Source organism: Sciurus vulgaris (assembly GCF_902686455.1).
Source record: "Sciurus vulgaris genome assembly, chromosome: 3".
Lineage (NCBI taxonomy): Eukaryota > Metazoa > Chordata > Mammalia > Rodentia > Sciuridae > Sciurus > Sciurus vulgaris.
Window position 1 is genome coordinate 162,043,045 of NC_136463.1, and position 26,427 is coordinate 162,069,471.

At 36.3% G+C, this 26,427-nt stretch overlaps 1 protein-coding gene across 27 annotated transcripts in view; it reads left to right on the forward strand.

The window, feature by feature from the left end:
* Positions 1-26,198, forward strand: part of MAP2 (microtubule associated protein 2) — a 314,502-nt gene extending 288,304 nt beyond the window's left edge. For 11 of the 27 annotated variants that reach the window (XM_079134618.1, XM_079134617.1, XM_079134597.1 and 8 more), the window contains 7 exons: positions 1,427-1,597; positions 2,073-2,220; positions 7,031-7,371; positions 15,944-16,036; positions 18,009-18,090; positions 21,989-22,101; positions 22,327-26,198. In XM_079134618.1, the coding sequence (XP_078990744.1) occupies positions 1,427-1,597; positions 2,073-2,220; positions 7,031-7,371; positions 15,944-16,036; positions 18,009-18,090; positions 21,989-22,101; positions 22,327-22,542 (1,164 nt within the window). In that variant the 3' untranslated portion in view covers positions 22,543-26,198. The remainder of the gene's footprint in view (positions 1-1,426; positions 1,598-2,072; positions 2,221-7,030; positions 7,372-15,943; positions 16,037-18,008; positions 18,091-21,988; positions 22,102-22,326) is intronic. The other 16 variants (XM_079134601.1, XM_079134602.1, XM_079134603.1 and 13 more) reach the window with 3 other exon arrangements.
* Positions 26,199-26,427: the final 229 nt, after the last annotated feature.

The following is a 26,427-nucleotide window of genomic DNA, read 5'->3' on the forward strand; positions in this document are numbered from 1 at the left end:
AGTAGAGGAACAATTCCAGCAGACTCTTAAGGTATTTTCCAAATGTGGTACTATTGTAGAACCTATGGATTCATAGGAGACCTTACACATTGAATCCCTATTTTCTCCATATTCTCATAAATGAGAGGACTATATATAAATATCATAAAACAACCCAAAATTTAGCCCTTAGTGTCATTGTTTAAATTAACAAAAGGAGTTTTGTTAATTACCATCATAATATTCTTTCTATCTTAAGGCTTATTTTTTTAAATATATTTATTGGCAATATATCCTTGCAAAATGGAATTAATGAACTGGGGGCTCTTACAATAATCTCTGATATTGATTTCACTTAAAAGAATACTGGCAGTTTACAATTTCCAAAGAGTTGGTCATTGTGCCAACTGTCGCTCATTCTGAAGCCCTTTGAGGATCCTATTTCCTCATTCTCCCAGAAAGCGCAGAAGCAGAAGTTACTTTAATGTTCACTTTTAAAGTAAATTCACTAAAAACAATATGCATTATGAATGTAAATCTAAATATAGGACTGTGTAATTTCTCTAAACGTACAGCGGAAGTTGCTTCCACACACCTGCTATAACAGGCTCATTAGAATAACCCAAGTCTCTTGCAGAGACCACAAGGACACCTTGAAACGGTGTTCTTTTCCTCTACTACTCATTTCAGAAGGTAGGTGGCTATGCAACTTTGGAAAGCTTCCCACATCTCTGCCCCCGCAGAGTAACCCACACCAGAGTTGTGCTCACATTTTTTTCTGCTTCAGAACCAAACTCTATCCTTAAACAGTGGGGAATTTCAGCACCAGCTTTCCTCTTTCCAGAAGGTTCTCTCTTATCTGTCTCTCATGAGGTTGATTATAGTATTTCCAATTTCAGTCAGATCTTTGATTTGTCTGTGTAGAGTGATGAAATTACAAATTTCTGTATTTAAATCAAACACAATGCTTCGCTCCCAGAATTTCACAAAGCCAGGTCCTCCATGTCTGAGCAGTATCTTTCTTCTCTCCTTGCATCCATCCACCTTCTTACCCTTTACTGAACAATCATTCTTCTGCCTCTATTATGTACCAAGCATAAATAATCCCAATATTTGAAAGTAAAGGAGAGCAAATAACATGGATACTTGTTCTAGATCTGATGAATACAAAATCAAAGCATTGTTTCTGTTTTTAAAAAGTAGACATTTTAAAAATAATACTGTTGAGTTAGTTCCAGCTAAAAAGAGTTGTTCACTGAAAATCCCTCTTTCTAGTATAAATATACATGTCCATTATTGATTTTAATCTTTTATCTTGTGTTTTGATTAAAAGTAGACATTTAATTTCTTATATGTTTGTATGTGGGTTTTTTTTTTTTTTTCACCTTTCCTTCATAGTTTGGTTTATTTTGTACCTTTTGTTTGTTTGTTTTTCTTTCATGGCTAGAATTCTACCTTGTCAAAGATTCCTGCTTCACAGGGTAGCACAAAGTCCCCAAGATACAGCTCAGCCTGCCCTAGCAGGACCAAAAGGGCTACATTTTCTGACAGTTTTTTAATACATCCCACCTCAGCAGGCTCCACAGACCGTTTGCCATACTCAGAATCAGGGAACAAGGTAAGGCAGCAAGTCAATAAAAGGTGCAGAAAGGAATAAGTTGGGAAGGTTATATGACAAAATTCAGGAAATGTGTAAAAGCAAAGTTGGAAAATTTTAAAGTATTTGACATTTAAAATGGTAGATCCTGTTAAATACAATTGAAAAATTGTAATAAATAGCTTACTAGTAAAAGAAAAATGTATAGAAAAACGTTCCTTTTTCTAAATAGACTGTTCATTATTAATTTATTATTTATTTAATTATCTTATAAAAATTAAATGCACTAACAAAGCAAAATACAATCCATTACATGTAATATGACAGGTGATAGATAGTTTTGAAATAGAAATGCTCATATGCAATTTGGTAGTATATGCTAAAAGAAATAGTTCTATCAGTACAGCAGGAAAAATATCTCAAGTGATATAATCACTTCTCATAATTAAAATAAAAATTCCCAAGAACCCAATGTCTGTTTGTTTTCTCAAATCAGGATGGAGTAACCAAGAGCCCAGAAAAGCGCTCTTCTCTCCCAAGACCTTCCTCCATTCTCCCTCCTCGCCGAGGAGTATCAGGAGACAGAGATGAGAATTCCTTCTCTCTCAACAGTTCCATCTCCTCTTCAGCGCGACGGACCACTAGTAGGTTTACTTTTGGTTTGGCTTCCTTTTTAATCATTTTTTTAAAGATCCTTTAATTGAAAAAGAGCTTACTGTGTATTTATATTTTACAGTGTTCCAATAAGCATGCATTAAGAACAGATGACCTTTGTCCTAAGAATCAGAAAATTCTGGCTTACAGATGGTTCCAAAATATCTGAGTCAAGATAATCAGTACAGGAAATGTGAACTTACTAACTTCTTATCTACTAACTAATATTAAGATAAACTCGTTTTTCTAAGAGTACATTTCCTCTCTTGTTTCAAACTTAAAGCAAAAAAAGAAAATTCTAAAGAAGTAATTAAAAGAGGCTTTGAGGTTATAGCTCAGTAGTAGAGTAACTTGGCATACCACGTGTGAGGCACTAGTTAGATAGCACCACATAAAACTAAATAAAATAAAGATATTGTGTCTATTGACAACTAAAAATTAAAAATAACAAAGAAGTAATTAAAAGAGAAAACCAACAGGAATTTTTAAAATATACATCTATATGAGCTTAACACACATTAGAATTCCAAGTCCTGAAATTTAAGTGGAAAGTCAAAAATCAAAACCTAAGATCCTGCTCAATTTGTTGAGAATTTGCATTCCCAATGAGCAGTAAGCATAGCATGTTCTGTGCCAAAAGCTTCAATTCCTTTCAATGGACAGTATTCAATTAACTGCTGGGCAATTATAAAATTTATGTAATGCCCAATCGTTACACTCTTATAGGTTGTTTTGCTGCTAAGACTATGTAGCAAAGCATGGATTCAAATTATTTTCCTAAACATTTTTCTATTACAACAAAAAGAGCTGCCATTTACTGAGCACATACAGATGCAAGGCTCTTAAGACACATTTTTATTTGAATTAGTTAACAATGCTGATGGTTAGGTATTAATAATCTCAATTCAAATGATAAGAAAACTGACCTTAAAGGGAAGATAATTTGTCCAATGCTAGACAGCTAATAAATGGCTGCATTTGGTCTTCATTCCACTGGTAACGTCACAACTTGTCCTCTTAATGTGGTCTCTACTTTTTTTTTTTTTTTTTTTTTTTTTTTTTGAGGAAATAGTATTAGAGAATGCTCTATAGAATCACTTGGAATTATATTCCTGTCATTTAGATACCAAGTGGTGGAAATTGCTACCACTGTCACATTATAGTTGATTTCACCACTTGCTCTTTAAAATATTTAGTAATAATTGACCAATGTCAAATTTGACTGTTTAGCATGACAGTGTTGTTGCATGCAATTAAAATGCCTATTGTACTTACAGCAACTGTGCCCAACACCATTTAGTTTCATGAAGTATTAGCATCCTTTGAAATCTGTTCTACAAACACTTTGAAATCACCAAAACCCTTTTTTTTTCCATAGCAAAAATTATTTATTCAAATAATATACTTAGCAGGGAAAGAATTTAAGTAGTCTCCAGGGAAGAGACTGTTACTCCAAACATCTAGAGTTGGAATTGTGCATCAACAACAGCTCCCAGGATGATGAGATAAGACAAAGGCACCAAGTGTTCCCTAAAGGAGCATCTTGAATTCTTGTATGTGTTGCCATGGAAGCAAAATGGCAGTTTCTCCATAAATCCACTCCCTCAAACCACTGTGCTCTACCTTTTAAAATGTAACCCTATATACATTGCTGTTTTAAAATGTCCTGAGCCAGTACTGTTTTGACTTTCTAGCTTTATTTGTGTTCACATGCATATTTCATTGTATTATTTGGTAATAAGCATAACTGAAACCCTGATAATCTGAGGACATTGGGCCTATCTTAGTTCTACTTAACAATAGCAAAAAGGCACAAGGACAATTACAAGAGCAAGCAATTGACCCATTCCCACTCACCTACTGACTCCGTAACTGTTCATAGGAATGATTGGGCATTTTGGGAAGCTGTTAAAAAGATCTGAAGGAAACAGTGCTGTGTAGGAAACTTGGCTAGCCCAGGAGCGGGGAAAGGCATTGTCATTGAGAGATTAACAGGATAAGTAAGAGCACAGTGTAATAAAGTAGCTTGTAAATATTTTTTAAATTGTCTTAGTATCTTACCTCTTCAAGTTCAAAGCAAATAAGAAAGACTCAGAGTCATCATTTTGATGACTAGAACATAATTTTTTATAATGAAAATTGGACAGATGTCTTAAACAGCAATGTGAAGGTCTTAATACTTGTGGTTTATCCTCATTCTCCAGATGTAACACAGATACTCTGTTCTACAAGTATTGAAATGACCCTCATTTGAGGAAAACATGATTTCTCATAGTAAAAAAAAAAATTGTTATCTGCATCCACAATATTGCTTTGGCTTTGTTTCCATGTAGTGAAAAATGCCTCCACACACTTCAATCAATTCTAAGTCCAATTCATTCCGTTAAAAAAATAAGTTGAGCACCCCCACTGTGTTCGGCCCCCAAGGAAGTCACCCTGGTAGATACAATGGCAAATAGTATGAAAATCCCTCTCCCCAGAATAGCTAAGCTATTCCAAGCTGGTGATGTCACGGAGAAAATGTCTGAAGAAGAAAGAAGAACGATGGAGAGATTTTTCAAATGGACATAGTGACAGGCTTAAGCCTCTATTAAAAACTTAGTCCATAACCAAACCAGGGACAGGGAATTACTAAAAGGCCACATTGCACATGGCTGAATCATCCAGGTCTTGAGATGTCATTTCTGTGGAAAGCAATAAGAAAAGCACAGAATGCACACTAATTTATCACTTTAATCTTCACGTATCCCGTTTCATATTATCAGATGAAGACTGACTGTAATGTCCCTTAACGATAGATCACCAAAAGGACCCAGGGGGACTTTCTGCTAAACATGAAAGCTATTCACTGAAAGAGGGAGTAAAGTTACCTGTGTTTCTCCAGAAGGTTGAACCTAGAAGGTAGATGTATATTGTCTGCAGATCACAGTGATCTGAGAAGCTCCCTTGAGCTCACTCCTTAAAATATTAAGCAAAGAATAAATGTCCCCTTCTCAGAAAGCATTTCCTGTGCTAGTGATGCACTGCATTAGATGACCTCTTAAATCTCTTTCACCAGTGATTTTAAAATTGAGACATATCCTTGTCCTCTATAAAATTTTAGAAAATTCATTGATTTTGCATAGCATTATACATTCAGCAGTAAAAAATAATGATCATGCCTTTCTCATAAAATACACATACATCATAATGAAGCTGGAGTGCTTTTAAACAAAAAAAAGTTCTCTAAAGCTAGGTATGTGTGATCTGGCTTAGAATTTAGTAGCATCTGAGTAAATGAGCCCTAATAACCTCATTAATTAATTACAAAAACAAGGGCAGCCTCTATTAGCATGTTTATTTCAAATCGGTATTCACAAACATGCTTTGAAATCTGTAAAATTTCAAATCTTGCTTCGGAAAATTACTTGAAATGGCTTTCAAAACACATGCAAAAAGCTGGTGCCATTGGTAGATGCCTATATAATCCCAGTTACTTGGGAGGCCGAGGCAGGAGGATTACAAGTTTGAGGCCAGCCTGGGCAACTTAACAAGACCCTGTCTCAAAAGGAAAAAAAAAAAAAAAAATTAAAGAACTGGGGATGTAGCTCAGTGGTAAAGCACCCTTGGGTTCAATCCCTGGTACCAAAAAAATAACAACAAACAAATTAAAAAAAAACACCACCACATTTAAGAAGATAATATGAGAGATATCTTTTAAGAAAATGAGGAAAAGAAAAGTAAACCAGTAAAATGGGGGACTGAGCTCAACTTGAAGCAAAGAAATTCATATCCAGAGATCCTGTATAATTAATAGTACAGGATTATTGATTTGACTCTAAACTGTCAAACTTGTGATGACAGCAGAGGAGAAAAAGCCATCAGACACTCACTAGGCTCACTGTGACGAGATTCTTGGAACATCCCAGTTTTCCAGAGATCAACAGATCTTTCTTCGTATGAAGTACTGAGATAAGTTTCCTTATAAAGGAAGTAAATGATGCACTTGAACAACGGCTGACGAATTTCAGTGAACACACAACTCACAGTTCTCCAGGAGAACTGAGGGAGAAACCTTGAAACTTGATTCTATGAACCCCTTTCTACACAGGCTTAATGTATGTGACGTAATACAGAGTTCTATGGTTTATGTACACCCAGATCTCAGGAAGAATTTACTAGAGGAATGAACGGTCCCCATGCCATTCAAGATATTCAGTTAATAGGGATCCACGTACCACGTTAACTATAGACTCTCTTTCCAGCTAAAGGCAGTCTACATACAATTACACAAGTAGAAAATAGTTTTTTGAGGTTTTTTTTTGGGGGGGGGGCGGGGGGATGCAGGAACTGGGAATTGAACTCAGGGGCACTCGACCACCTAGCCACATCCCCAGCCCTATTTTCTATTTTATTTAGAGACAGGGTCTCCCTGAGTTGCTTAGTGCCTCACCTGCTGCTGAGGCTGGCTGGATCGCGAGAGCCTCCTGCCTCAGCCTCCCGAGCCACTGGGATTACAGGGGTGTGCCACTGCACCTGGCAGAAAATAGTTTTCACACATTCATAGTAAGAACACAGGAGGATAAATCAGGAAAAATCAAGTTTTATCCCTATTTTAATGGTAACACATGTTCAAAGACTTGTCACTGAGTTTGAACCTAAAGAAAGGAGATTTCCCTTGGGGGTCTTATTGTGATAATTCATAAAATATTTCTAAATGCTTTAGAAATTATACGTTTTCTGAGTTCTAACAATCTATGGGATGAAGGCTGCCTTGAGAACTTAATAATGCTCTGGTTTGGTTGTTGCGTGTTAATACAGGGTCAGAGCCAATTCGCAGAGCAGGGAAAAGTGGCACCTCAACACCCACTACCCCCGGATCAACCGCCATCACTCCCGGCACCCCACCAAGCTATTCTTCACGCACCCCAGGCACTCCTGGGACCCCCAGCTACCCCAGAACTCCTCACACACCAGGAACCCCCAAGTCTGCCATCCTGGTGCCCAGTGAGAAGAAAGTCGCCATCATCCGCACTCCTCCCAAATCTCCTGCCACTCCCAAGCAGCTTCGGCTTATTAACCAACCACTGCCAGACCTGAAGAATGTCAAATCCAAAATTGGATCGACAGACAACATCAAATACCAGCCTAAAGGGGGGCAGGTAAGAACTGCATGAACACACATTGCTGCCAGAAATAAAAGCCCATTCATTACTATATAACTTTCCTCGGGTATAAACTAACAGTCCTTAAAATGCAAGGGAGATGGAGACATTATAGAGTTAGTGATTACATGTCACTGCTGAGTCTGGGCCTTATCTGAGAGAGCTAGCTTATAAAACATAATCGATACATGATACATCCTTTCCTTCTGGTCCTTATTGGCTAACAATTGGTTTAACCATACAGAATATTTTAGTTGATTGCCTAACAGATCTTTCCTGAGTATATCTCTATGGCTTTGTGGATTTTAACATAAGAGAATGAATCTACTATCCTCTTCCTCCTCCTCCTCCTCCTCCTCCTTCTTTTGTTCTTTTTAGATATACATGACAGTAGAGTGTATTCTGACATATACATACATGAATCATAACTTATTCTAATTAGAATTCCATTCTTGTGGTTATACATGGTGTGGAGTTTCACTTGTGGTGTATACATATACGAACATAAGAAATGAAGTTACACTTCTGAAATGGATTGGAGTTTTCTATTTTGGATCCTGATCATGAGCTCATTTCACTGTCTTTTTAGTGATTCCAATTGTATCTCTTTCCTTTTCCCCAAGGAGTTTCTGTGACATCTTTTACCATTTCCTTATATTCACTCCAAAATCAGAGCATGGTTTACCCACTTACTTCTCTGGCTACTATTGCCTAAGTATTAACAAAGGGCAGGTACTTATGTTGATAATGAATAGACAGCTCCATATAATCCTTATGAATAAATTGTAACCTTGGAACTTCTACTTAAAATTACCTGTATTGAATAGAGTTTTTAGCATGTTAAAACAGAGGGTTTGAGGGGAATTTTATAGCTCCTAATTTGTAGAATGACTAGAAAGAAAATTTATGGTATGGCTTATAGAAATGATCAGGATAATATGTTAAAGACTTTTATTATCTTATTGAGCACCTATAAATGCACATTTAAAGAAATCAAAGTTATTGGCATGTGAGGCCCAATTATAAATCAATTATCGTAGACTATTTCAGTGGAAATTGGCCTATCCAGAATCATTGAGAAAGGCAGACTATTATGACTTAGACCTGGAATGGCCCCCAAAAGCTCATGTGTTGAAGACTTCATCCCCAATACAGCAATGTCCAGAGGGAAGTGATTAGATCATGAAGGTTCTAACCTCATCACTGGATTGGTCCATTTGATGGATTAATAATGTGAATGGACTACGGGAGGAGAAGGGAACTGTGTGCAGGTAGGCCAAGGTTGGAGGAAGTAGATCATTAAGAGCATGTCCTCAGGACTACATCTTGTCCCTGGCCCATCCTTCTCTCTGTGCATCCTGGTTGCTATGAGCTGAGCAGCTGTGTCTGCCATGCCCTTGTGCCATGATGTTCTGCCTTACCTCAGGCCCAAAGCAATGAAGCCCACTGACCACAGACTGACCTCTGTAGCTGTGAGCCAAAATAAACTTTACTTCCTTTAAGTTATTTGTCACAAATTTGGTCACAGCAATGAAAAGGGGTGCTTTCTGTAGGAGTCAGAATTCGTAATAGCAATGTGTGGGAACCCAATAATTTCCCAAGTTGAAAAACTTTATTATTTGCCCCCAATCTGAACATTTATTGCTCATCTGTATGTGTAGATTTTGTGCTTGTAGCCCTTAGCTCTTTAGATGAAGTCCAATTTTCTATTGCTGGAGAACTGTGCTCAGTGGTTCAGTTCAGTGATGCCAATCAATGCCTAATGGAATAGATAAGCCGGTTGAAGTTATGATATGCTTCATAGAACTTAATAAAGTTAATCTTGTCAGCTAAAAAAATTCATTCTGTGGGAAAGAACATATGCAGTCATGGTTTCACTGTAGATAATGAGTGTGGTTCATTTAACTAAGTAAAGTTATAGATAAAATTATCTTAAGTGTACTAATTTGAAACTATCTCTTCAGTTAGCTCCTCAGTCTACGTTCAGTCTAAATTTTCAATTAGTGTTAGTTTTTTAAGAACATAGATACTTAGATTAAATAAAAATATAAAAATAAACAATCTCTAACCATGCAACTTAAAAAAATTTAGGCAACAATTTGATGAATGGTGCTTTTTACCTTTCCTATGAATTGACATATTTAGAGGTACTTTGATATATATGGAATAACCCTAGGTGTTTTGATGGGTTTGTTGCTTTTTTCCCCCATAAACTATAATGGAGATCAGTATTTTAAAAGCACAACTCATGCCCCTCTGTAATAGTTGAACATTATGAATGAAGTGGTTTCACAGTGGTTGCTTTCATTTACCGCTCGTTGGATAGATCATGATCTTTTCAAGGCCATGTCTGTGGATTTGGCTGGTTGCTTTGTGAATTATATACTTTTGCTTCGTCACAGCCGTGGTCAGCCATCCTCAGGTCAACAAGGCTGAACATAGTGGTATCTTCAAGCAGCATACTTCTCTTTAAAAACGAGTGGTGTCTGTCTTTTATGTAAAGATCCTTATACATTCTCATGTAAAGTTTCTTCCCAGTATTTCTCAGGCATCTTTAAAAAAAACTGTAGATAAATCCATTAGACTAGAACCTATAAAGCATATTATTACATTTTTAAAACAAAGCAGTCTGGTTTCTCTCTCTTTCAATTCTTTATGAATCCATTGAATTAAAGGATGTTGGAGGTCAAAGATATTCTCCTGGTTCAACACTCACATTTTACAGAGTCAGAAACAAAAGTATTCCCGTTACCCACATCTTGCATGGATAACGTCTAATATCCTTTCATGGCTGAGCTATACAGTCAGACTGTAATTTTTTTTAATGAATAATTAGTCACTGATCTATAAAAATATGTAATTTTAGTTACCTTAGTTTTTTTGTTGTTGTAACTTTTGTTACATGACATAGAAATGGTAATTTTATTTAACAGCACCTCTTATGAAAGTTTTTTTATTAATTTGATAGAATTTTGAGGCTTCTGAACTTTTATGATATTTTAATGAAATAATTTAATGCAAATAATGTTATATTGATACAGTATGAAAAATATATGTTGTATTGGTATACGACATACATTCAAAAATGATGTTTCTTGTTTCATATTTTTTTCTCCTATAATTGACAGTTTATTTTTAAACCTAAAAATTAGGTTTTTTAAAATGAGTCTAGTTGGGTTGGGGATATAGCTCAGTGGGAAAGCATTTGTCCAGCCTGTGCAAGGTTCTTGGGTTCCATCCCCAGCACCACAAAAATAAAAAAATGAATACAAATAAAATTAGTCTAGTTATTTATGAATGTATAGATTATGTCAAGGATTCATAATGATATTAGTTCTGTTATCAACTTCCACATCTTAAAAATAACAGAGAGGACTGTCTTTTATTCCTTGCTAATCGTAGAAACCCAAAGTTTTAAATTTACCTGCTTAATCATTTATTCAACAAGTGTAGCCTCAAAATTCCATCATAGGATTAAAAAATAATCCTTTGCATAGGAAGGTCTGTTAAATTTTCATTTTCATGTCACATAACAAAAGTTAGAGCAAACAAAAATGACTGCGTTATCTAGAGTTACATATTTTATAGATAAGTGATTAATCATTCATAAATACAGATGAGTTCCTACTACTCTCCATGCTATGCTGTAGATTACTGGGAAGACAGCAGTGAACAAAAGGGTGAAAAATTCCAGACATTCTTGTCTTCATGGAATTTATGATCTAGCAGGAATTACAAGCAAAGAATAACAATGTAGGAAAAATATGTTTAAAAATGTATGTAAGAAAAAAACAAAGCTAAGGAAGAGGCTTAGGATATGTTGAGGAGAAGCTGCATTTCTGATAGTGTGGGCTAGGAAAGTCCTGAGCAGGTGATATTTGAATAGAAATTCAAAGGAAGTGAAGGAATAAACCATATGGATAACTCAGGAAAGTGTGTTTCAGGCAGAGAAGACCATAAATGCAAAGGCCCTGAGGTAGAAGCAGGCCGCACATGTTCTGGAACAGCACGGATATCAGTGTAACTGATGCAGACTGGATCTTTTGAGAGTAGGAAGTCCACACTACTTTAAACTCTTAGATGCATGATTCTACTAAGTATGCCAGTATTTTTTCATTACAACTCATCAGAAAACATGCAGTTAGGTATTCTAATAACCTATATATATACATGCTTGTGTCACAAAATGCAAGCTGAAGTTGAGTTAAAAAAAAAAAAAGCAGTATTTCTGAAATAGGAGCTTAATTGGGGAAGAGGGAGTGATACGGAAGGAAGGAATACAATTAGTGAAATTTGGACTGGAATCTTTTATATTTTCTTTAAAAGTTTTAGGCATTATCCTCAGACATGTTAGGCCTTTTACATGCTAAATAGTTTCTTTTTAATTTTATATTCAAGTAATAAAGCAATGAATTCTGGAGACACATAATAAATTAGAGCAAAACAAGATATTTTCCCATTATATAAAATTATGACAGTTACCCCTGGGAATGCCTAGTGGGTGTTGCCAGTAAGAAATAGACATGTTTATAAGACCATAAGACTAAGAGAGAAAGAGTGACTGTTTTCATTCATGTATCTGTTCTTTCACCATCTTTACCAGGACTGCTGGGTGCTACATGACAAAGAGAAAATGGCAAACATCAGGCATGGTCCCTGCCATCTAGGCAAACAGGAAGGTTTTTGTTTTGTATTGTTTTCTTGTTCTCCCCTCCTATCTTGCCCTTATCTAATTTTAAGGTTTTACCACGCCAATCCTTTTCATCTCTTTAGGGCTGCATTAAGTGCTAAAGATGAGGAGTCATAGAATACCCTGTGAGGTTTAAACACTGTCAGTCAAACCAGCATGGAAAAGAAAAAGAAAGAAAAGGCTAGTCACTGAAATTCCTTACATTATATTTGACAGGGTTTGTTTTATTTATTGTTTTATAGCTTATCAAGTTTATTACCTCAAAATAGAGGTCCCATAAGCTAACTAGTAAAAGAGATTTTGTTCTTTCTTGCATATCATATCTTCCTGTCCTTTCTGAGCATGACCCCACTTGGGGGGTAGTTTTTGTAAAGGAACAATTAAACATAGGTAGAGAGACAGTACAGTGACTGATCATTTCAATTAAATTATCATGATAAAATCCTGCTAGAGTCACCAAGGAATATCCAGAAAGTAACTGCAGTGTTCTTTTCTAGCATGGTGGAAGAACAGATAGAATTAGTAAAAATCTCAAATAATTCTGATTAATTTTCAATTGCGTTAACCTGTACTTATACACCTTTTCAAACTTCTATGAGTGTTGTGTGAATGCAAAGTCAATTAATCATGCAAATGAATTACCAACATTTGGATAAAACCCATGAACCTGCCAGCTGCTCCCTGGAGTTATTGATTGAAGGATGATCTGTTAGACTCGACTTGGAACATGGGCTTTCTAGACAGAGATAACATAAAGAAAACATGGGAATGAAGTACAAAATGTAAACAAGGCCCTTAAACCATGAAGTGTAATGTAGTCTGGCCAAAATAAATACAAAGTATAAAGAGGATAACAGGAAAGAAGATCCAAAAATCAAAGCTGCTGAGAATTCTGGTTTCCTCATTAAAAAGTTTTGATTCATTAATAAGCAGTGAAGAGTGTGGAGGAATTTTGAGTACAGAAGAGATTTAGAAAGATGATCCAATTGATTGATGTATTATTTTTGACTTCTGCCATAAAGTATGCAGAAGATTATCACACTCTTCCAAGTCACTCCACTTTCTATGAATAATGCAAGCAATTTTTGTAGTTGCAATAAATTGAGAAAGATTAAAATATTTTTTAAGATATTCTTATAATTAAGATATTCTTGGGTAATGGTTATTCCATTTTTTTCCTTGCATACCATGAGCATAGAAAATTAGTTTGTCAAATAGAAGTTTGCTATGTTTTTTCTTAGATAATCTCTAAGATGTTAAAATAATTTTTGCTCAACATAGGCTTTAGGAAAAAGAGGGTTTTCCTAACTGAAAAATCCTTCTCAAAGAAATAAATTTTTATTTAGACCCATCCATAAAACCTAGAAAGTTAAAGCTCAGCTCTTTGATTTAAAAAGACTGACCTAAAATATGACTTTTTTGTAGCAGCCACCTATGTTTCCATTTCATGGAATGATTTCTGAAGACTTCTGTTCTTTGTGGAATTAATGCTAAGGTGTTAATTATTTTTAAATGACCCAAGAGACCTTTGGCATGAAGTAATTTGTAATTTTGCTAAGACACAAATAAGAGTCATAGGGAATAGGCGGGTGCTCTAAGTTGTCAAACTAGAGCTTAAATCTTAATAAACATCAAGTGTCCTCTATCCAAAGTGGTTTTATTTCCCTCCCCTCAACCATTAAGCAAGATGTTGAATGAAGGTCTAGATGGGCCATTTATATTTATTTTGTCATACTTTGCCTTTAGATAAAATAATCCACCATGACGTTATTGCAGTATAGGAGTTTGTAAAACATGGGCCATTGATTAACATCAGAGGTCTACTTCACATTACAGGATGAGCAGACATAGACTGAGAAAGTCTGTCATCAGAAAAAGTCAGCTAGTTATATCCCAGGAAAATCTATAACTCTCTAGAAAATCTGGGGGAAATTAACACAAGTTAGCTTTTAAGATTCTAAATCATCCATAAATAATGCTGGCAGTATGACTCTTTGGGATTGAATCATTAGTTTTGGAAATCATAAAAGTTATCAAATAGTTGATTAACTGTTAAGGTCAAACAGATTTATGCAACTGAATTTGGATTTTCCATGTTTGCAATAAGCAAATCTGAGTTAGTGTTTGGCTTTTGATCAATTGGTAATGAGTCACTTGATAGTTACTCTCATGATTTCTAAATTAGAATTTATAAATGAAATATAAAATACTTTATTATCCTCAAGTTTTAGTAAAATGGCTCACATGAATTATTTCCTTTCCAAAATAACTAGTTACTCATGGAGAATAATTTAAAATATTATTATTAGATTTAATGAATCAAAAATCATTTGCCTCCTGAAAAGAATTTGTCTATGATGTTTTAAGTGCAATGGTCTGTATTGGTCTAAACCTATCTGTATCTGCAGTTAAAGTAAAACTCTTAAAATATGACTACCCTTGTTGTTAGACATGGACTCTGTGATGTCCCCTATGCATTTTAAGTTAAAAATTTTACCTTGCCCTAGAGAATACCCTAGTCATCTTGTCTTCTGAGTTCAAATTTTGACAAGAGGCTCTTCCCTTAGGCTGCTGATGAGAACTGTCAATGAAATTTCTCTGTAAGGGACAAGCTGTCTTGTCCATGTTAGGCATGCATGATTTCAGCTTTGCCTAGTTAAAAATAGTCAGGATTCAAAGTCCTTTTGAATTTAAATTCTTTTCTGCAAATACCAAGAGATGTGTTAACATTCTTGGAGATGGCTGTACATCTAGGATGAATTTATTTAGATTTTTTTCTTTTTTTTTTTACTAGGAAGCTCAAGTTCCCCCTAAGCCATCGAAATGTGATTTCTCTCTAACTGTGGAGTGGGAGAAGGGAAGTAGCAGTAGCCAAAAACAAAACAAAACAAACAAGTAATAACAATAACAACTTTTCTTTCCATGTTTATCTATCCTTCAAAACATGCAGAGTTCAAAAGATGCATGTAAGAAACCACAAGAGTTATAATTTTGTACATTATATTACACCAGAACAATGTCTTTCCAGATCTGGATTGCTACTGTCTTAAAATAAATGCATTTCCTGAAAATACCTCACCTGTAATCTGCTGGGCCCACCCAGAGCCTGGACTATGGATGACCCAATACAACACAGATAACCCATGGGCCTTCATTTCCTTACCTCTGAAAGTGGAAATGCTTCCATGAGATCATCTATGGGTAATGGTTGCTCTTGAGCAGTTGCCAGAAAGGGGCTTCCAAAAGGTCATGGAGCCAAAACTATAAGAGAATTGTACAGCTCTTTTTTTTTAAACAGAACAAGCTCAGAGTCTCTTTGTTGACCCAGGGTTTTTCCTGACCTGGACAAATGAGAACCCAGAAGTCATGACCTGCAGCCATGAGCCAGACCAGTTGTGAGAGCCCCATTTTGCTGTGTACATTAACACATCAAGCAAGTCCAGTGGAGGAGGTGATTGATAATTGTGATGGCTAACTCTATAGGGCTCAGGGGAGCACTGTCTTATCCTCTAGGGTCCTGGGCTAGGCCACAATGAACTATATACCAATGAGACCAACAAGAATGACTGCCTCCCTATCACAGATGATCCAAGACTATCCAAGTTTTGTTTTTTCTGTCTCTCCAGTTTTTTCTAGATTACAGCTGGGTACAACTGGAACACCTAAGTCTCTCTGGCATTTGTCCCTTGGAGGACAGGAAAAATAGGGGCTCATATTTCTATGATATAACTGCTCTTCAGTTCCAGTGTCAGTTTTTTCTCCTAAATAAATATATACATGAAGGGAGTCTGGGGCCTCTTTAGTGCTACCCATTCGGGTTCTCTCTACCCAGCATCTTAAAAGAAAATGCACAGTGAAGTTACCTCCAATTCCTTTTAGGTTAGGATTTTAAACAAGAAGATCGATTTTAGCAAAGTTCAGTCAAGATGTGGTTCCAAGGATAACATCAAACATTCTGCTGGGGGCGGAAATGTAAGTAGAAGCTTCTATCAGAAAGCTGTCCTGATTGTGTGGAGCCACCTGCACAGCCGGTACTCGGTCTCCTTTCCTGCCTCCCCCAACACATCCTTCCCTTCTCACTGCTGTTGCACTTGTGACCTGGTGTGGTAGCTTGTCAGCCTTGCATTGTGAGTGATGGGCTTCCCATCCTTTCCTGTAAGGTCATCAGTGAATTTCTCGCTTTCTGTTGGGAAAGAAAACCTTGTCAGGATGCACATGGTTTTCCAGAGGATGGCAAATCCACTTCACTTGCCAACTTGGTTTGCTGGCCTTTTTGTCTTCAAGGTATTTCCTCCTGCTGTCTCTATTTCCCTGCAAAAAATCAGCTGGGCTTATACTTTTCCAGCTCCATTTAGATTACCCGTGAGACAGAAATTGATAACACTTGAAAGTGCCCAAAGTATGCAATGTCAGTCTTTAGTAGTTCATTATTCATGAGAGCAAGGGTATCATTTAGAATAATACAGAACTAGTGAAGCATGGTTCATCTATAATTCAAGTGAAGGAGTTCAAGTCCTAGTACCATTTTGTCTTGATGGTATTTTCCCTGTCTCTTTCATTTAATGGAAATAATATCCTATGAAAAGGAAGTAAGAAATGAACCCCTATTTTCTTAAGAGTGGTTGAGGCAGAGTAGAAGCAGTCGGGGCAAACTCAAGCTAGGAAAAAATAAAGCATGATTCCTCATAAAATAAGAATGATTTTAAAAAGGCAGAACATGCTGACTCTATTTTATAGATCCTGTCATCTATACTGCAGGTGACACAAGTAATTTACACAGCATCAAATTCAGAATCCTCAATAGTTTGATACCTCTTGGCTACTCATTCCTCAGCTGGGCAGAAATGGAGTTGAGCAGTGAAGGGAAAGAAATGTGTCTTCTACAAGGAGTTGTTGCTGAGCATCAAAATATCATTACCATGAGAAATTCATAGGATTGTCTGCTGGGCTCCTTCAGGGATGCTGGGCTGAGCCTCAGCGTCAGTATTTACACTGACACGGTCACCTACCTCCCTGTTTCCCTGACTGTAAATACACAGCACGGGTGTACCAGCCCCAGTCCTGGTAACTCCCTTAAGGGTACCAGAAGATGGAGCATCCTATCCTGTACTGAAGATGCTGCTGGTCAAAATATAGTAGAAAAGGACACATTAGGGTAATTAAAGATCTTAAAGTAAGTTAGGAGCCTTGAATCTCCAAAACAGGTCTTAAACTTCCCTCTAGAGAAGAAACACTTATTTAAATATTCAGATACCCTGAGCTCATCCCTTCCTGTCTTAGTAATTCCCATGTATTCCTGATACAAATGGACAATGGACCGCACTCACAGATGCACTGCTTCAACTATTGGAAGAGGAAACATTTTCAATAAAACATGAAAAGAAACACAATGTTGGTATCATTTTATAACTTACTGCTCAAGAAAAATTCCATTTAGCCAAGATATGGTAGTTTCCTAACAGTTTAGGAAAGCACATTTAGAACCTTCTTATATCTTAAAGCTATGTCAGGTTTTTGTAACTATGAACAATATTGGTCACTTCTGTGTAAAAATCACTTTATAAAAAAGAATGCATCACTTCTCTTAACTCTTTGGTTCTGGAAAGGTTTAATACGGTATGACTTAGTTCTCTGATTGGAGGTTTGCCTTATTAATACAAATGTTTCGATGCTTTTATGGCATGATCTCTTTTCTATTAATAAAGCCTTCTGTTCCAGGATTTTCATTCACTTGGGTTCTCTTCTTTCCTGTCCAAACATGGGGGAAAACATATGGGAAATTATGTTTTCCTGTGTGTGTGTATTTGTAAGCGTGTACCTCAATTTGGATTTCTGGATATGCATTGCATGTGGTAAAATGTGCATATTTCCAGGTTTTATGTACGAGTTTGGGGTTTTTCCATGTCTAAAACTATCTTAAGTATGTTTTATGTGATTCACACAGGTACAAATTGTTACCAAGAAGATAGACTTAAGCCATGTAACATCCAAATGTGGTTCTCTGAAGAATATTCGCCACAGACCAGGTAAGTAAATCATTTTTAGTACTTGAAGAAATATCTAATTGGATTCAGGAAATTGGCAAGCAATTTTTTGTTGTTGTTGTTATGAAACATCTAATTTGAAGGATGTTTCAAAATCCTGATATTTTATACTTTTATTAGAGAAACTTAAGTTAGAAATTTCAAGGCATCTTCGTTTGGGACAAGGGAAACCAATTACCATGAATAGGCTACATGTCATAGAACAGATTAAGAATTAAAAGGTACATAGATACATGGGTCTCTGCATTCAACATGCTGATTGGAGACCTTTCAAAATATGTAATCTGAAATACTCTCAATTATGAATTCATATATAGCAACATTGACTGAAAGCAGTATTTCCAAACATTTTTCATGAAATCATTTGCCTACGTTCTGTAAAATAAGAATTTGCTTAACACAACCAAAGACACTTATGTATCTGATGAATTTCTCACATCCTTTACTAGGTCGATCAGCACAGTGAATCCACAGCAAAATGCAGTGTTTCCCCAACTTATTTGTGCCAAGCATGGTTTCTTAACATATAAACCAGTAAAAGATTATTTCCATTAATCTTTGTCTCAAATCAGAAACAAGGTATAAACATAATTGAGCTAACAGACTCAGAAAGTCTGGAGTTGTAATTTTTTCTCAGATGTGGGAGCTAAAGAGGAAAAAGGAAAGAAAGGTGGGAATTTTCATGAAAATTGAAATCAGTAGAGGAAAGAGGTCAGGGGGAGGGAGGAGGGGAAGAAAAGGAGAAATACTGGGGAATGATATTGGCTAAATTATATCATTATATTGTGTACATGTATGAATATGTAACAACAACACCATTATATATAACAATAAGGTTCCAATAAAAATATGGAAAAATATTTTAGCTGAATAAGACCTCCAGTCAGAAGACTATTAAGAATTTATTGGTTGAAAACAAAGATAGATAGAATAAGTTTCAAAATGGATAAAAGCTTTGGAAATGTCCAGAAACTAGGCTTCTTTCATTTTGTCAGAGGGTGTCCCATACTGCATATCTTCACAATTCCCCTGAGTGTAGCTGAAGTTTGCTAACACTTAGTTGACTTTGTACTGCTCAGTCAATAGCCTGACTGAAGTATTTGACCACACTGCCTATTTTCTTACAGAATACAAAAACAACAAACAAAAACTGGATTCTTTCATTCTAGATATCAAAAATACAGTTAGTTGAATTCACCTGGGCTTGGGATGCACAGAAAAATCTTACACAGATAAGCGAATCATATTCTATGTATGATTTGCTGGTCATAAAAGACTATTGTCAGATACTCCCACCTATTTCTAAATCTAGCTCTTGCTTCTGTTGTAACTGAATCGGAAGACTAAATTCATAATGAAGTATTAAATGATGATCCTTGACAACGGCAAGCACGTCGCCAAATTACTTTGAAATGTGTGGTATCTAAGGACAAAGTAAAGCAAATAATTCCTCCAGGAGGCACAAATGGAAATATCTGCACTTCCTTTCTGAAACTTGATAAAGATTATAGTCTTTCACAATCACAGTTCCTGGTGGATTCCAGAGTTCTTCAAAACCAAAGACTTAGATCTCTGAATTCAAATGGGTTTCTCTGATAGTCACATAAGAATTTCTAGTGGGAAATCAACAGAATTAGACTACTCAAGCTTCCTTTTTTTGAGTGTATTTCGGGTCCATATTACATTCTTGTTTTTCTTTTCTTTTCCTCTCAAAAGAGAGTTCAACAAAACTTTAACGAAATTATATTGAGACAATACATATTCAGAAAAGGAAACTTAAGAGAGCAATTTCTGTCAGAGACTATCAGAAAATATGAAAATAAGATCCTAAAGAGTTTGCTGTTATCTCATTGAAAGCCCAACAGCCTCCAGCCTCTATCCAAGATAATTAGCTTCTTACGAATCATCATGAATCATGCTAATTCCATCACAACCAACAAGTAAGATCCATAGGCTAGTCAGGCGTGTTCGTGCACACCTGTAATCCCAGCAACTCAGGAGGCTGAAGCAGGAGGATCCCAAGTTTGAGGCAAATCCTCAGCAATTTAGTAAGACCCTGTCTCAAAATTTAAAAATATGGTGTAGTGGCAAAGCACCCCTGGGTTCAATCCCCAGTACCCCCCAAGAAAACACAGACCCCATAAAATGTGGGAAGAATAACACTCTATATGAAATGGGCACACTTTAAAGGAAGGATAACTATACGTCTCCTATGAGTTACATAACAGTATTACATCCAAACCTACAAGGGAAGAATAAACGGATGTTTCTGTAAAGTATAATCTAACATCACATTAGGATTTCTAGAAGGCCCTGGCCAGGCAGTTGAATATTAGCATGAATGTCTAGGTACTGCATGAGGAAAACACAAGGCTTGAGAGTAAAGCCTTACCAGATCTCTCTGTTTGAGCTGCAAAGATATATAAGCATCAAAAATTCAACACTGAAAAATCTTTTCCAGGTCCCCAGAGATTCCCTCAGACATAATCAAAATCCCCAGTGAGATGCAATGACAGTAGAGGGTTATCATCCTCTACTGTCTACCAAAAAATGATATGGGTGAAACCAAGTTGATGAAAGTGAACCAAATCTCCTAGATGCAGATGGACAAAGAGGATCTAAACCAGCTTCTTTCCAGGCCAAAGACATGGGCAAACAGAGGTCAAGGGCAGGCTAGTGGCTAAGGAATACTTACCTAGTATAGAAGAACCTCCTACTTTTGAAAACCTGAGAAAGACGTGGAAACACAGGGAACTCAGTGAAGGGTAGGTAGAGCATGGCACCCTAACAATTAGCAGGTCCTCTAGTCTCATACTAGTTAGGGGAAAGGGCAAAGTCAAAACTCTGTCCCAGTATTATCAGATCAAAGTCAGGGTCAGATTGGTCCTACTGCCTCTCTTCCAAGAATATAATATCCTTTATCCATGACTCAAAGTGCTAATTAAGGTGGGAAGGTCTTAAAACTTATGAGTTATAAACAACTCCCGACTCATTTCATTAATGAATGTATCCATGTTGAAAACTTACAGATGAAGACAGTCATCTCAGTATTTATGGGGGCTTGGTTCCAGGATCCCCTGAAGATATCCAGATCCACAGATGCTTAAATTCTTTATATAAAATGGCATGGCATTTCATATAACCTATGCACATCCTTCTGTACATTTTAATCATTTTAGGATACTTATTATCCCTGACACAATACAAATGCTATGCAAATAGTTATGTTACCATATACACACATATATCTATTTGTTATAGGTATCATGTATCATACATGTTTGTGTATATATATATATATGATAGTTGTTAGGAAATTATAAGGCAAAGCTCTGTATGTGTTCAGTGCAGATGCAATTTTTTCTCCCAAATATTTTCAGTCCAAGGATGCAGGATCTGTGGATACCAAGGGCCAACTATATATTGCCTGTATTTTCACCATTCCAGCATAAAACTTCTTTGGATAAGTTGACTTGTTACCATAAAGAAGAGTTTCATTGCCATTTAACTTTGTCCATTAGAAATAAAAGACTGAGAATTCAAAGTTTTATTTTTACTGTTACTGTTTTAGAGTTTTTTTTATTATACCAGTAAGAAAACCTGCTCTGATTTCTAAGGTAGACCACAGGTAAAGAAGAAAGGTATTAATATGTGAAGCAATTCATATAACAAACTAAAAAGAATATCATCACCTGGGATCATATGGGGCAAATAATATGTACTACAAATTCTAAAAGATTCCTTTCACTGCCAGAGGAATAATAGAGCTAATACATTTGTAGTCTTCCCTGGTCTATTTACTATAATAATTTTGGGGAAATAGTCACCACAATAAAAGCTTTAATTTTAGCAAGGCATTTAAAAACCTTTCTCCTCAAAGGTGGTGGACGTGTGAAAATCGAGAGTGTAAAACTGGATTTCAAAGAAAAGGCCCAAGCGAAAGTGGGATCACTTGACAACGCTCACCATGTACCTGGAGGTGGTAACGTCAAGGTAAGAAACAAACACATAAGCCAACCGTGTCTTAAAAAAAAAGAAAAATTCTTGTGAAATATCCTTTGTCAAAATGGGTTCCAGACTGAAGACCTAGACAAACAGGAAGAAGGGATAGCAGAGCTGGAAAGAAGTCACATTAGTGTCAGTTCTGGGACACAGGGAAAGAGCCAGGGGCAAGTGAAGATTCTTGAGTTAATCAGAACTGATGCTTGTCTCAAACAGATTGACAGCCAAAAGTTGAACTTCAGAGAACACGCTAAGGCCCGTGTGGACCACGGCGCTGAGATCATCACGCAGTCCCCGGGCAGATCCAGCGTGGCTTCCCCCCGAAGACTCAGCAATGTCTCCTCTTCTGGAAGCATCAACCTGCTCGAATCTCCTCAGCTTGCCACTTTGGCTGAGGATGTCACTGCGGCACTCGCTAAGCAGGGCTTATGAATATTTCTCATCTAGCACTGAAGTAATATTTAGGCATGAGCTCTTGGCAGGAGTGGGCTCTGAGCAGGTGTTATATTCATTCTTTACAAACCATAAGATAAATAATCTCATCCCCAAACTGTAGTAATTGTTACAATTTTATATAAAAATGAATAGTATATGCAGAAATTGACCTGATTTCCATTTGCAACAGGAACATACTGGCTTTACATGGGTACAATTGGACCATTATTTTCGCTCTGCTCTGTTTTGCATGGAGTACTATTATTATTTTAAAAATTGCATTTTTACCTTTCATGTGCCTGAAGGCTATCCACTACATTCTGAAAGGCCTTGTTAAAATCCAAGCTGCTCATTTCACTGTTCTGTTTCTGGGCGAAATGATAAAAACTGCCCATTGTAACTTATTTCAGGTTAAATTAAGTCAAGAAGTCTGATTGCAGGAAGGGAAGAGCATGAGTTTTTTTAAAGTGTTATTTTGTATAAATGGGAAGAAAGATGCAATTAAGTTATTAACATTTGGGACCTGGATAATTATATCAGAGTATGTCAATCCAATAAATTATTTAACTAACTAAAAAAGTAGTTACAAAGCATTTGGGCTGTGGTTGAGGAAGTGGTGTAGAAGTGCATCTCTTAGGAATGAAGCACTTTCCTTAGGATGGACTCATGTCTGATTAGAATGTCAGTTGATTGACTAGATTTGTGTCCACACTACCAGTTTCACACCCCCTTTCCATCTGTTTGATACAGTATTATAGATATAAATATATATATATTTCTCTGTGGCCATTTGTGATACTTCCTCATATACTTGAATATTATACTTCTTTATTCACAGTATCTGTGTCTCCTGCACCCTTTGGTGTTGCGATTTTAGGTATGTGAAAGTAGATGTTAGCAGGGTTCTCTTCCCTATTAAAAAAAAATACATTAAAAAAGACAAAAAGTTTTAGCATGAAGTTGCTTTCTGTAACAACTCAAAGCTGTAACCCTGTTTTAGTGCCAGATACAAGTCTCTCCCGTGATGCTAGAAAAAAATATTTTTCTTTGCTTTCACCAACATGGAGTTTGTGGGGGTGGGTCCAGTTATACATAAAGGGTTTACACATTGTTGGTTTAAGATTATGGATATATCTCATTTTTAATCACAGAATAGTTTGGGTTTTGTTCCTATAATCATTCAGAAAACCAACTTCTTAAGGTTTATTTTTCTTTTTTTTTTTTTTTTTCATTTGCTAAAGTTGAAACTAAAAGTGGTAATTTTGGGACATGTGTTCCCATTCTTTCAAATAGTACCCGCTTGTTAAATTCTCTAACAGGAGTTATTTGGTTTCCTTACCCAAAGTTAGATCCCCTGGTCAGAAAGGAAAAATAACAATATTTTGAGAAGCTATAGCTATGAAGCATTTGAGACACAGATATCTAAATCAGTTTTTTCCACGACTCTGACATTGTGCTCTGTAAAAGAACACAGTGTGACTTAGTATTATTTATCAGTAGGTGATACTGTCTTGACTTTATAGATAGTCTAGAAATCACAAATGAATTAGTCTACTTACGAATCATTCATCTTGGACTGACAAATAAGCAACGAAATAGTCCATGGCCTGAATAAGGCCAAGAGTTACACAAGTAGATGGACACTTTTAGCATTTTACATGTTCTTTTTCTTGCTCAGGGTTGGTAGGCTGGATCTGAACAGTTGAAGATAAATGTTCTACTAGGTCTTTGATCTCTATTAGTCAAATCATTTCCTGAATGTAAAGGTTGCGATGATGGGCGTGGACTAGACAACAGGAAGTGTAGGAACATCATAGGCAAAAAACCAAGGGAAGCAAAGACAGAGACACAGGTGCCACTTTGTGCCCTTTGGACATGGCAACCTGACAGCCCCCAGAGACCCTGGGAACAAACCTCACCATCCTTTCTCCACTAGGGTTTACACAGGCACACATGTCTTAAACCATTTATAAATCAGTTATTTTTTTAAAAACTTAGAAATCACTGAGTAGGTTTATGGATGTGTCTATTTTCTGCCTGGTACTTGCTGTGAGATTTCATCAACCTGGGAAATTTATTCATCACCTTCCCTTGAAGTGTACCAGAAAATAGGAGAGAGAATTATTGTGTGGAGACCAAGGGTATTTTCTTACATGTTTTGATACTGTTAGTTAGTGATTAAAATTCTCTAGAAAAAAAAATAAGTTAACAGCTGGTTAGAATAGTTTTAACATTAAAAAAATCTTTTCAAGCTAGTTTAATTTTTTTTAATAAAAGTTCAGAAAAAGTAAATATTATTTATATATTAAAATTCATTTTCTTACAAATATACATCCAAAGTTAAAATCATACAAGGCATTATATTAATAGATTTGGCAGTAAAACAAATGTTTATTTCTCACCACAACATAATTGTAATACATAAATGCCCTTGTTTTGTCTGAAAATGTGATTCTTTATAAAGTTAATAAAAAGAAACTAAAAATTTGTACCAGCAAGAGAGAAGCCAAGACTGAAAATGTCTTCTTATGGGAATTTGGGGTGGAACCCATCTTGCCTTCACTCTTAAGATAACGACTCAAATTAAGCTTTTTGAACACCACTTTTGTGGGGACACATACGCTGATCTAGAAATGAAAGCTTCTTAGTTCCATTTCTAGATCCTCTAATGCCAGTTTCTCTTTGGCTTTAGCCTTTGAGAACCTGTTTAAGAATACATAAGTAATCCAGAGTTATGAAGAGTTAAAAGGCCACCTTCTCCAATGAACTCCCTCTCTCCGGGTCACCTGCAACTGAAAATTGGATACCTTACAACAATGCAGGAATGATCTGAGTTCATGATGAGCTTTAAAGGCCATGTTCGTTTAGGAACCAACTCGCTCTGGATTCTCCTGCTGAGTTCCAGCAGGGTGATGGGCTGAAATCCCACCCATAAGTAAGGCACCGTGTAGCACCAGCTAGCTCTGGTTGAAGAAGGTTGAATGAAGCAACAGTGTCATTAAAAAGAAGAATGTACAGATCATGCCTGGACTTCTCCACACACACGTAGAGTAATACAGCAGAACTGGGATCATCAGTCAAAACAAAACAGCATGTCAGCATTATTAAAGAAATAATCTAAATGTCGATTCTGACATAGCTGCAATTACAGTTTTTCTCCTATTTTTCATGCCTCAAGAAGGAAAGTAAACCATTTGTGGTCTCAGAAGCAAAGTTAAAGTAGATTCACTGTTTGGGAAGGCAAATTCCAGGCATTCCTTCAAAGATTGATGTGCTAAAATCAGCACTGATGTTTGTTTTTTCACACCTAGAAATTTTAGCCTGGGTGTGTAGGTTGAGGCCAAGTCCCTCTGCAGGAAAAAGACTATTTTCAAACTCAAAACTGTCAATCATACAAGTCCACTTCAACTTTAGCAAAAAGAAAAAAAAAATCAACAAAAAGTATACTTTGTATGCTGGGATTCCAAGGTTCCAACACACCACTACAAATCTGTGGGGGGTTTCTTTCTTCTGATAATCCTAGAGCCTGTTACCATAGAAAGGCATTTCTTCAATGACTGGTTGTAGTTAGCTCATGTTTTTCAATCAAATTTGCAAATGTATTTGTTGCTGTATAGTGATTGTTTTGCAAAATAAAATTGCTTGTCACCTAACTGCTAGTTCTGTTTTATGTATGTGCCTTTATAATAGGTGATTTTATATTAACTCATCTAATTGATGAGAGAATTGGGTTGTTTTTTTCTTAACCACAAAATGCCATTGGTAGTGACAGAAACTCAAATTAAATTGATTTAAGCCTAAAATTGAATTTATGTTTCAAGAAACTGGCTAGATGAGTATATCTATCTCAGGCATGGCACTCAAAAGACATTATCAGGACAC